At 36.7% G+C, this 12,331-nt stretch overlaps 1 protein-coding gene across 7 annotated transcripts in view; it reads left to right on the top strand.

Annotated features, from left to right (window-relative positions):
- LOC150107050 (tRNA-splicing endonuclease subunit Sen34-like) overlaps positions 1–12,331 on the top strand; it is a 225,015-nt gene that overhangs the window by 74,482 nt on the left and 138,202 nt on the right. For all 7 annotated transcript variants that reach the window (XR_016548379.1, XM_090393418.1, XM_090393416.1 and 4 more), the window contains one exon: positions 102–390. Coding sequence is in view for 6 of the 7 variants with exons in the window: in XM_090393418.1 (XP_090249544.1) it covers positions 102–390 (289 nt within the window). In the remaining variant the exon portion in view is untranslated. The remainder of the gene's footprint in view (positions 1–101; positions 391–12,331) is intronic.

Below are 12,331 nucleotides of genomic sequence, written 5' to 3'. Positions count from 1 at the left end.
CCCTCATATTATTCACACATAAAAAGTTTAGTTAATTGATAACAAATATTATATAATCGTTTATGTTTAAGAATTTAAATGTACTCTTTTATATATATTAGAGTGAGCTCTACAAAGAAGAAAGGAAGAAGATAATTCTCTCAAAGAGTGATATCATATATGAAGGGAAAAGAAAGAAGTTATTACAAAAGAAGCATGGAAAATCTTTGAAGGTGTCCAAGGATGATCAACCAAAAAGTGACATAAAGGTTGAAGAGATATCTGAAGCAACATTGCCAGAACAGTCAATGGAAAGTGAACTTCATTTGGACAAAAATGCATTAATACAGGAAGAACTGGATAGAATTCCAACTGTTTCCAAAGAAACATGTATGGTTCAACTCTTTACAGGTAATATTACTAAATTGATAAGCATGACATTCTCAGTTTTTGAATTGACTTCCACTCAATATGGGCATGAGATAACCATGCATGAACGTTGCTCTGTTTTTGTTTTCTTAATCTATAAATAAATTAAGGATATCTGGGCATCTGGTAGAAATGGTGTTCACGGGGAAAGAAAAAAAAAGTTATTTACTGTATGCTGCTCATTTTTGTTAGTGCAGAATGAATGTGGAATGCAGGCTTCATATCCAGCATGGAAGATGTTTATAAAAAAAAAAAAAAATCAGAGCAGCAACACCGGCTGCTGTGCATGGACTTTAACCACGCTACTGGCCAGAACGTATATATACGTCCAACTTTCCATGGATGCGAAGTGCATATTAAAATTATAATATCATTGATATTACATTGAAATATATGATGGATACGAAGTGTATGAGAATGCATATTTGATCCATAATGGCCGGTAAGGTGGTTAAAAGAAAGTTGACGATAAGAACCTTTGGAAGCCGTGGGATGAAGACAATTAAATAGTTTCACTTAAAAGAAGAGAGCGTGAGGAACTTTTTTAAGGAGGGGGCATTAGAGAGGATTTTGGATGGATTAGAAAGCGTACAAGATTGGTGGAAAAAGCAATTCTGAGTTGTGCAATTGAGGTGCTTGGTAAAACATCTGGAAAGATTAGAGAGCAGGAGGAGGGTTGGTGGTGGAATAATGTGCAAGAAGCAGCAAAGGCTAAGAAAGAGGCAAAGAAGAAGAAGTGGGACGAGTCAAGAGCAGAAGAGAACAGACTGAGAACTGGAGTACAGAGAGAGAAAGCGAGAAGCCAAGAGAATTGTTGTGCAGGCAAAGGCAGTGGTGTATCAAGATCTTTATGATCAATTAGAAACAAAGGAAGGACAGTGAAAAATTTATCGACTGGCAAAATGTAGAAATAAGGCATCAAAGTACTTCTTAAATGTGAGGCAGATCAGAGACTCTGAAGGAAGAGTATTAAGGAGGGATGTGGATATAAGAAACAGATGGAGAATATACTTTGAAGGGCTCTTGAACGAGGAAAATGTGAGGACTCACAGAGAGGATGGGCAGCCTTATGAAGGGATGGTGCAGAACATCAGTAGAGTGGAAGTTGAGGAGGCTGTAAAGAGGATGCAGAATGGGAAAATTGGTGGGTCCCTGACAGAATCCCAGTGGAGGTGTGGAAGGCACTAGGGCAGTGATGGCGAACCTATGACACGCGTGTCAGCACTGTGACACACTTGAGGGTTTCAGGTGACACACCTTGGATGTTGAAAAATATTGGTATTCTGATGAAAAAACTAATTTCAATAATTTCAGTTTATTAAAGTAATCGTATAATGTGAATTCATAGATTTTATATCCTATTAAATATTAAATAATGTCCTATTAAATAAATAGCCTAATATGATACGTATAAGTCACCATCTATGATTAAGTAGTTAAATTTATAATGCATGTATGCAAGTGGCACATCAACAACGTCAATATTTAAAAAAAAAAAAGATGTTTGACACACCTGGGTAAAAAGGTTCGCCATCACTGCACTAGGGGAAAGAGTGTATTGACCTTCTGTGGGATCTATTCATAAAAGTTTGCCAACAGGATAAAATGCCTGAGAAGTGGAGGGAAAGTACTCTTGTTCCTATTTACAAGGGTAAAGGGATGCACAAGACTGTAAGAATTACAGAGGAATAAAGTTGGTGTCCCACACAATGAAAATCTTAGAAAGGGTTCTTGATGGAAGACTGAGGGAGGAGGTGGAGATTGCAAAGGAGCAGTTTGGCTTCATGCCTGGTTGATCGACAATGGATGCTATCTTTGGGTTATGGCAAATAATGGAAAAGTTTCGAGAGCTACAACGGGAGCTACAACTGGTGTTTATTGATATGGAGAAAGCGTATGATAGAATGCCAAAGCAAGAAGTCTGAGGGAGAAGAAGGTACTGGAGAAATATGGTTCCCTGTCTTCACAGAAATGTGAAGACAGGGAACCATCCACCATCACATGAAGTGAGCATCCATTCAGAAAGTTGGCAGTCTAAGTTCAGAAGTGAGGGTGGGCAGACCAAATGATGGGAGTTTACTTAATAGGCCTTTGCTGGACCCAGACAAAAAGCCTTGGAGATATCAAGGATAACCACTCATCAGACTTTTGAATGATATTTGTCCAGATGGTGGGCATAACTGAGTAGATTGCCTATTGATCAACACTGGCAGTCATTTATTAGTTGAGAGAGTTTTCAGGATAGCACGGTAGATACTAGTGGAATAAGAGGGTGTAAAAAGGCCACATAGAATTGGTATCAACACTGGAGCACAAACTTTTAAGACCATCAAAGGAATGTCTTCAGGACCAGGAGACTTTTTTGTATTTAAGTTGTGCGAAATTTCTTTGATCCCTTTTTTTTTTTTGGCAAAAGGACAAACCAGGCATTGAATATTGAGTGTTTGAAACAATTTGGAGACTGCTGATTTTGCACTGCCAAACCCAGTAGTGCAAGAATTGGAGGAGAAGTAGGAAGTCTGTTTTTTTTCTGTGGGCAATGATACAACAGAACTATCCATCCAACCATCTGTTCATTGGACATCAATAGAAGCTGTATGGTCACTCAGAACTGTTAAGGACATAATGCATTTTGACTGCAGTGTCCACAATGTTTTTTATAAGCATTTCCATAGAGCACTTGGAAGAAAAAAAAGGGACATTTCGCCCTTAGATTGGAAAAGACTGGAGTTCGATTATCATCATGACGAGAGGATTCTTTATATGGGCTTGGATTCAGCCTGTTCAGATTATGAGCATGCGAAGACTCAGTCACAACTTCACAATGCCATTGTAAATTTCTGCATTAGATTTCATGATATGTATAGAACACTATTCAAGCTCTAACTTTTTTTTAGAAGTATTTTTTTAAGAAGCTGAGTGTTAGTTCCTTATCGAGCTAGTCTATGGTAGTGTCTGGATCGATCTCATTCATGGTGTTGATTGAGCGACTGTGGATGGGTTAAGAGTCATGTGGAGCTCTCTACCAGAGATCAAACATCCAAACCTTTTCAAGTTACTGGGTGATGAAATTCATTCTTTGAAGAATTTGAATATCTTACAAATGAAATTTTTGATAAAACCCTAGACAGTATGTCAAAAGAAGAATGTGAAAATTGGTTGGATATTGATAACAACGTTGAAGTGTGGCAGTGGCAGAAATATGTCAAGCTGCTTCCAATGAGAACTTTAAACTAGTAGAAGAAAGTGAGCCTAATACAAGTATAGAAGAACAAAGTTTAGAAGCTCCTCCAAGCAATGCCCAGATGCAAGAAGCTCTATGAAGTATTCGTATTCAGATGCAAGAAGCTCTACGAAGTATTCGTAGAGCTTCTTGCATCTTGCATTGGGATTTAGCGGTGTGCAACATAGAGCATGAAACTTCGAAAGGCATTATGAGTATGAGCAATTTATTCATGAACTACTATATTCAAACACACAAGAGACAATACTTAGATAAGTTTTTAAAATAAATTTTATCATCATCATCATCATCATCAAATTCCTGCCATGTACCCTCAAGGGATGTACAGGATATGACAGTACTACATGAAAAAATTACATCATTACTAACTTCCTATCTACAATTTTCCTCCAAATCAGTCTGTTACTTGTCAAGACTCCAACATTATCAGATCTTATATTTCTATCGTCTAAGGCACTTTGTACCGTATCAATCCACCTATATCTTGGTCTTCCTCTGGGTCGTTTTCCTGCCAACCTGGCATAGAACACTTGTTTTGCTAATCTTTCCTCTCCCATTCTATTTAAGTGACCATACCACCTGAGATTAGCTCTGCTAACACATTCCTGGATACTGACAATGTCGAGTTCTTTCCTAATATCCTCATTTTTAATATGATATTGCCATTGATGCCATCTGTTCACGCCTCTAATCTTTCTCAGGACTCTCATATCTGCGGTCTCTAGTCTTTGGTCAAGTGTTTTACTTCTGACCCAGCTCTCAGATCCATAAGTTAAAACTGGTTTGAACACTGTCTTGTATACAGCTAATTTAGTGTTCCGACTAATTTCTTTCTTATTCCATATGAATTTATTCAATTGACTTCCCACGATACCAGCTTTGCTGATTCTGTTGTCTATTTCTATATTTAGTTTACCATCTTCAGTAAAAATTGTGCCTAAGTAGCAGAACTGTTTTACTTGTTCCACAGGTTCTCCATTCACAACACAGTTGACATTTTCAATGATTCTGCCTATTTTCATTGTCTTTGTCTTTTTATTGCTGACCTTCATACCATATCTATTACAACAACTATTCAATTTAGTCAGAGAATCTTGCAGACTTGTAGCGGATTTATTTAGAAGTATAACATCATCCGCATAAAGCAAAGAGCTGACATTAACATCTCCAATTTTGATATCAGGTTTAATACCACATTCCTTCATAATGTGATCCATATAGATAATGAATAACAGAGGGGATAATGTACATCCTTGTCTCACACCAGATTTAACATTAAACCATCTTCCTGTACTTCCTTCAATTCTAACTGCTGACTCACAACTCAAATAAAGACTAAGTATTGCTTGATATAATGCTCCATTGACACCATATAACTGCAGTGTATTGAATAGCTTCTCTCTTGGCACCTTGTCATATGCCTTTTCCAAATCGACAAAACTTAAATATAGATCTTTGTTATATTCCCATGCTTTCTCGACTATTTGTCGTAAAGTGAAGATCTGATCCTGACAGCCTCTATTTGGCCTGAATCCAGCTTGTTCTTCACCAAGCTTTTCTTCCACAATTCTTCTCAACCGTTTCTCAAGTATACTTGCATAGATCTTGCCAGGAACACTCAGTAGGGAAATACCTCTGTAATTCTCACATTCAGTTTTATTTCCCTTTTTATATATGGGTACTATGAGAGCTCTACTCCAATCATCGGGAATTCGTCCCTCTGTCCAGGCTTTCTGAACTATGCAGTGCAGCCACTGTAAGACTCTTATACCACCATACTTCAGCATTTCTGGTCGAATATCATCTACTCCTGCTGCCTTTCCACATTTCAAGCCTTTGATGGCTTTTTCTACTTCATGTATGGATATGTATTCCTGACTGCATGCCTGGTCAGTGTTTTTTATCACTGTGCTGTCATCACTGCTTGTTTCATTTAGCAGTTTTTCAAAGTAATTACTCCATACTTCAAGGATATCTTTTTCTCCTGTTTTCATTTCACCTTTATCATCTCTAATTCCTTTTACAGCACTCTTTCCTCCATTCCTAAGCTTCTTCAACAACCTCCAGAATATTTTGCCACCTTCTTGATATTTATTTTCTATATTCTTGCCAAAGTCCTCCCTTGACTTTTGTTTAGCTAGTTTTACACACTGTTTAGCTTTCTTACATTTGTCTCTGTATTCTGTAAGAGTAAAAGCTGACTTATTTGCCAGGAACTTTTGATATGCTTTCTTCTTTTCCTTCACTGCCTCTTTAACTTCCTGTGTCCACCAGGGAGTTCTGATTTTTTTATCCTTGCACACAACCTCACCGCATGCCTCTCTGGCAGAATCAATCAATGTTTCCTTCAGAGTTTGCCACTGAATCTCCTAGGTTTGATTCCTGTTCTCAAACTCTTTCATTTTCTTTTCAATAATATTTCTGTATTTTAGTCTACAGTTCACATCTGAGAGCTGCTCAACTTTTATTCGCTTTAAAACTTTCTTACATGTTATTCTTTTCAATATGAAATTCAATTTTATCCTGCTCAAGACTAAAAAGTGATCACTTCCAATTTCAAATCCTCTGTACACTCTGGTGTCCTGCACCAGGGAGAAAAAATCACTATCAACAATAACATAGTCAATGAGACTTTTCTTATTCCTAGCCTCTTCTCTCCAAGTGAATTTGTGCACATTTTTATGTTGGAACATGGTGTTAGTAATAACCAGTCCATGTCCTGAGCAGAAATCCAACAGATATTTGCCATTATTATTAGCTTTGCTCTTTTCTCCAAATTTTCCCAAAATATTTTTGTATGTCTCACAGTCATTTCCTACTCTGCTATTTAGATCCCTAACAAGGACCAACTTTTCCTTTTTCATTGTGTCCGTTGCTTTTTCTAAAGCCTCAAAAAATTCTTCCACTTCTACCTTAGTAGAACCTTCTGTGGGACCATAGGCACAAATAAGTCTCATTGTCCAGTTCCCCATTCTCATATTTGCCCACATTACTCTACTTGAGACTGACTGCCATTCAAGAAGATTAGCCTCGTATTTTGTGTTGAATACTATGGCTACTCCTTCTTTTCCTTGATTGTCATTGCCTGAATATAACATTTTGTATTTATTGCTCAGAAAGATCTCACCAGTTTTGGTCTTTTTTGTTTCAGTCACCCCTATTATGTCGATCTGGTACTTATCTAATTCCTCAGCTAGCTCCATTTCTTTGCCATTCAGGCTTCTTACGTTGATAGTACCGATCTTTAACTCTGGTGATATTGAGTTGGGGTTTGTTTTCAGATTTGTTCCAGTAGCTGACTTTTCGCTGTTCGCCCTGGTTCCCTGGCGAAAACAACGGGGGCCTTGTTTAACCGGGCGACGCCCCAGCCGGCATGAAATTTTGTCATGTTGTACCATCATTTTTTATTTTGGTTTAACCAATAAGAATACAATTTGGTCGGCTAAATTCCAAATTGCCAGCCCATCCTCGTTCGTTCAGTATCAAAGTAGATACCCAACAGGGTGCACCACGAGAAGGTGAGGATTGGACATTAGGTCAGAAGCCCTGATCGGTTCTCCGCATTCCTTTAAAGGCTATGTGGAGGTCTCCTCTCAGTTATACAGCTTTGACCCTTAAGCACCCCAATAAATTTTATGTTGTTGCTTATTAAAAAGTTGTTTATAATAATAAATTAAATGAATAATATTCATAACAATAAATTGAAATAAATGATGCAATTTTTTTATTCTTTGCTTAATGTTATCAGCTGGTTATTTATTGAAAAGTGACTGTCCCAAAGAGATCACAATAAGTGGTTTTTACTGTATTATCTTCCTTCAAATAATAATCAATACTTCAAACGGAGTTTTTTGTTACCAAGTTCCATACTTATGCTATTTATCTTGCTTTTGCTTGTTAACAGAGAGGAAGATTACAAAATGAGATTTAACTAGATGGATTAGATCAAGCTGGTTAAACCTCATAAATCTGGTTACAATGTGGAGTTGATGCTAGTGATAAGATACTTTGATCAGATATCAAACTACATACACATGCATAGTAGTTTCATATTTGATAAGACTACTATGAATGTTTATTTATAGACACTTCAGAAGTATTATTAACTGTCTGGATCTCAATCATAATGGACTTTCTATACCCAAAATGTAGGAAATACTCTTGGTAATTTGTGTTAAATAAATCTTGCTTATCTCATGTAGAGTATCTTATACTAAATAGTGTGTGTGTGTGTGTCAAATCTGTATAACTGAGAGGAGACCTCCACATAGCCTTTAAAGGAATGCAGAGAACCGACCAGGGCTTCTGACCTAATGTCCAATCCTCACCTTATCGTGGTGCATCCTGTTGGGTATCTACTTGGATACTGAACGAACGAGGATGGGCTGGCAATTTGGGATTTAGCCGACCAAATTGTATTCTTATTGGTTAAACCAGAATAAAAAAAATGATTGTATAACATGACAAAATTTCATGCCGGCTGGGGCGTCGCCCGGTTAAACAAGGCCCCCGTTGTTTTCGCCAGGGAACCAGGGCGAACAGCAAAAAGTCAGCTACTGGAACAAACCCCAACCCAACATCACCAGAGTTAAAGATTGGTACTATCAACGTAAGAAGCCTGAATGGCAAAGAAATGGAGCTAGCTGAGGAATTAGATAAGTACCAGATCGACATAATAGGTGTGACTGAAACAAAAAAGACAAAAACTGGTGAGATCTTTCTGAGCAATAAATACAAAATGTTATATTCAGGCAATGACAATCAAGGAAAAGAAGGAGTAGCCATAGTATTCAACACAAAATACGAGGCTAATCTTCTTGAATGGCAGTCAGTCTCAAGTAGAGTAATGTGAGCAAATATGAGAATAGGAAACTGGACAATGAGACTTATTTGTGATATGGTCCCACAGAAGGTTCTACTAAGGTAGAAGTGGAGGAATTTTTTGAGGCTTTAGAAAAAGCAACTGGCACAATGAAAAATTAAAAGTTGATCCTTGTTGGGGATCTAAATAGCAGAGTAGGAAATGATTGTGAGACATACAAAAATATTTTGGGAAAATTTGGAGAAAAGAGCAAAGCTAATAATAATGGCAAATATCTGTTGGATTTCTGCTCAGGACATGGACTGGTTATTACTAACACCATGTTCCAACATAAAAATGTGCACAAATTCACATGGAGAGAAGAGGCTAGGAATAAGAAAAGTCTCATTGACTATGTTATTGTTAATAGTGATGTTTTCTCCTTGGTGCAGGACACCAGAGTGTACAGAGGATTTGAAATAGAAAGTGATCACTATTTAGTCTTGAGCAGGATAAAATTCAATTTCATATTGAAAAGAATAACATGTAAGAAAGTTTTAAAGCGAATAAAAGTTGAGCAGCTCTCAGATGTGAACTGTAGACTAAAATAAACAAAGATTATTGAAGAAAAAATGAAAGAGTTTGAGAACAGGAACCAAACCTTGGAGATTCAGTGGCAAGCCTTCAAGAAAACACTGATTGATTCATCCAGAGAGGCATGTGGTGAGGTTGTCTGCAAGGATAGAAAAATCAGAACTCCATGGTGGACACAGGAAGTTAACGAGGAAGTGAAGGAAAAGAAGAAAGCATATCAAAAGTTCCTGTCAAATAAGTCAGCTTGTGCTCTTAGAGAATATAGAGACAAATGCAAGAATGCTAAACACCGTGTAAAACTAGCTAAACAAAAGTCATGGGAGGACTTTGGCAAGATTATAGAAAATAAATATCAAGAAGGTGGCAAAATATTCTGGAGGTTGTTGAAGAAGCTTAGGAATGGAGGAAAGAGTGCTGTAAAAGGAGTTAGAGATGATAAAGGTGACATGAAAACTGAAATAAAAGATATCCTTGAAGTATGGAGTAATTACTTTGAAAAACTGCTAATTGAAGCAAGCAGTGATGACAGCACAGTGGTAAAAAACACTGACTAGGCATGCAGGCAGGAATACATATCCATACTTGAAGTAGAAAAAGCCATCAAAAGTTTGAAATGTGTGAAAGGCAGCAGGAGTAGATGATATTCAACTAGAAATGCTGAAGTATGGTGGTATATGAGTCTTACAGTGGCTGCACTGCATAGTTCAGAGAGCCTGGACAGAGAGATGAATTCCCGATGATTGGAGTAGAGCTCTCATAGTACCCATATATAAAAAGGGAAATAAAACTGAATGTGAAAATTACAGAGGTATTTCCCTACTGAGTGTTCCTGGCAAAATCTATGCAAGTATACTTGAGAAACGGTTGAGAAGAATTGTGGAAGAAAAGCTTGGTGAAGAACAAGCTGGATTCAGGACAAACAGAGGCTGTCAGGATCAGATCTTCACTTTAAGACAAACAGTCGAGAAAGCATGGGAATATAACAAAGATATGTATTTAAGTTTTGTCGATTTGGAAAAGGCATATGATAAGGTGCCAAGAGAGAAGCTATTCAATATGCTGCAGTTATATGGTGTCAATGGGGCATTATATCAAGCAATACTTAGTCTTTATTCGAGTTGTAAGTCAGCTGTTAGAATTGAAGGAAGTACAGGAAGATGGTTTAATGATAAATCTGGTGTGAGACAAGGATGTACATTATCCCCTCTGTTATTCATTATCTATATGGATCACATTATGAAGGAAAGTGGTATTAAACATGATATCAAAATTGGAGATGTTAATGTCAGCTCTTTGCTTTATGCGGATGATGTTATACTTCTAAATAAATCCGCTACAGGTCTGCAAGATTCTCTGACTAAATTGAATTAGCTGTTGTAATAGATCTGGTATGAAGGTCAGTAATAAAAAGACAAAGACAATGAAAATAGGCAGAATCATTGAAAATGTCAACTGTGTTGTGAATGGAGAACCTGTGGAACAAGTAAAACATTTCAGCTACTTAGGCACGATTTTTACTGAAGATGGTAAATTAAATATAGAAATAGACAACAGAATCAGCAAAGCTGGTATGGTGGGAAGTCAATTGAATAAATTCATATGGAGTAAGAGAAAAATTAGTCAGAACACTAAATTAGCTGTATACAAGACAGTGTTCAAACCAGTTTTAACTTATGGATCTGAGAGTTGGGTCAGAAGTAAAACACTTGACCAAAGACTAGAGACCGCAGATATGAGAGTCCTGAGAAAGATTGGAGGCGTGAACAGATGGCATCAATGGCAATATCATATTAAAAATGAGGATATTAGGAACGAACTTGACATTGTCTGCATCCAGGAATGCATTAGCAGAGCTAATCTCAGGTGGTATGATCACTTAAATAAAATGGGAGAGAAAAGATTAGCAAAACAAGTGTTCCCTGCCAGGTTGGCAGGAAAACCACCCAGAGGAAGACCAAGATATAGGTGGATTGATATGTTACAAAGTGCCTTAGACGATAGAAATATAAGATATCTGATAATGTTGGAGTCTTGATAAGTAACAGACTGATTTGGAGGAAAATTGTAGATAGGAAGTTAGTAATGATATAATTTTTTCATGTAGTACTATCATATCCTGTACACCCCTTGTGGGTACATGGCAGGAATTTGATGATGATGATATTGTAGTTATACTTCTGTGGTGTGTTTCCTAATATAACATACCACACAAGTATAACTATAATGATGGTGAGGGTATTGTTTTAGTTCCTAATATTCACTCACTGGCATCTGGATGAGAGCTAGAGAGGAAATTTACACGTAATGGAATGGAAATTTGTTTAATACTTAACAGTGGCGGCCCGTACATAAACACTGCGACACAGCACCCCCTAGGAAAAAATGAAAAACGTAAATTTTGTTTGTGCTTATAAATAATAACAATGCTTACAACATTATATAAATGCAGTACAACATGTGAAAGGTTAACAGCTTATGTTTCGACAGTGATTGGATAGTTAATAATTAGAATTGTTCGATTAACGCTTTAGGTTATGAAACAAATACACTGCGATCTAATGCAGTGTTTGAATTATCAAATTCGACCAATCGCAGCCAGTCTCGCTGATATTCGTTTGCGCTTGTGATTGCACGTTACAAGGTCATTCCAATACCGCTTGGTTGGGCAGTGTATCATATGCTTCCGCTTTATTTTTGTGAGACACGAAACTTTTATTATTGGTGTTTGTTTGTGGTGAGGGTGAAATATTTTTAATAAAGCAATTTTTTAATATGTAAATTTAGTTATTAATAAATTGGTTACTGATTAGGAAAAAATAATTTTTTAGTATTTTATTTTTAATTTTGTATATGCAGCGCTCACACTTAAAATTTTCAGAGGCCTCCACTGATACTTATGTTAAAAGCACAGATGTTTTGCTCTGCATCTTGTACAGAATCACCAGCACAAAAGAAGAAGAAAGTAAATATGCATGCAGTTGCAGTTACTTTTGAATGTTTACTTTCTTTTACATTTGATGATGCTGTATGAGATTCATAGCAAAATAATTCTACTTTTAATATAATTTAAATATAAATATAATTTTAATATAGCAAACTCATAGGATCACAGGAATAGTTTAATGCCACTGTGAACTTTCTTCATTTTTTCTTCTCTTTTCATGTACTAGGAGTTTTTGCCAAGAAATGTGAGTGTATTTTGGTGGACTGTAAATGGAAATGAAGTTGGAACAGTTCTCTGACTGCTAAATGAAAATGCTCTGTGAGGATTTTCATTGAATGAA

This window comes from Typopeltis vanoorti, chromosome 5, assembly GCF_054136105.1.
Source record: "Typopeltis vanoorti isolate ZY-2024b chromosome 5, IOZ_Tvanoo_1.0, whole genome shotgun sequence".
Taxonomy (NCBI): Eukaryota; Metazoa; Arthropoda; class Arachnida; order Uropygi; family Thelyphonidae; genus Typopeltis; species Typopeltis vanoorti.
Note: the sequence above shows the minus strand (reverse complement) of the source record. Positions and strands in the feature narration are given on the sequence as shown.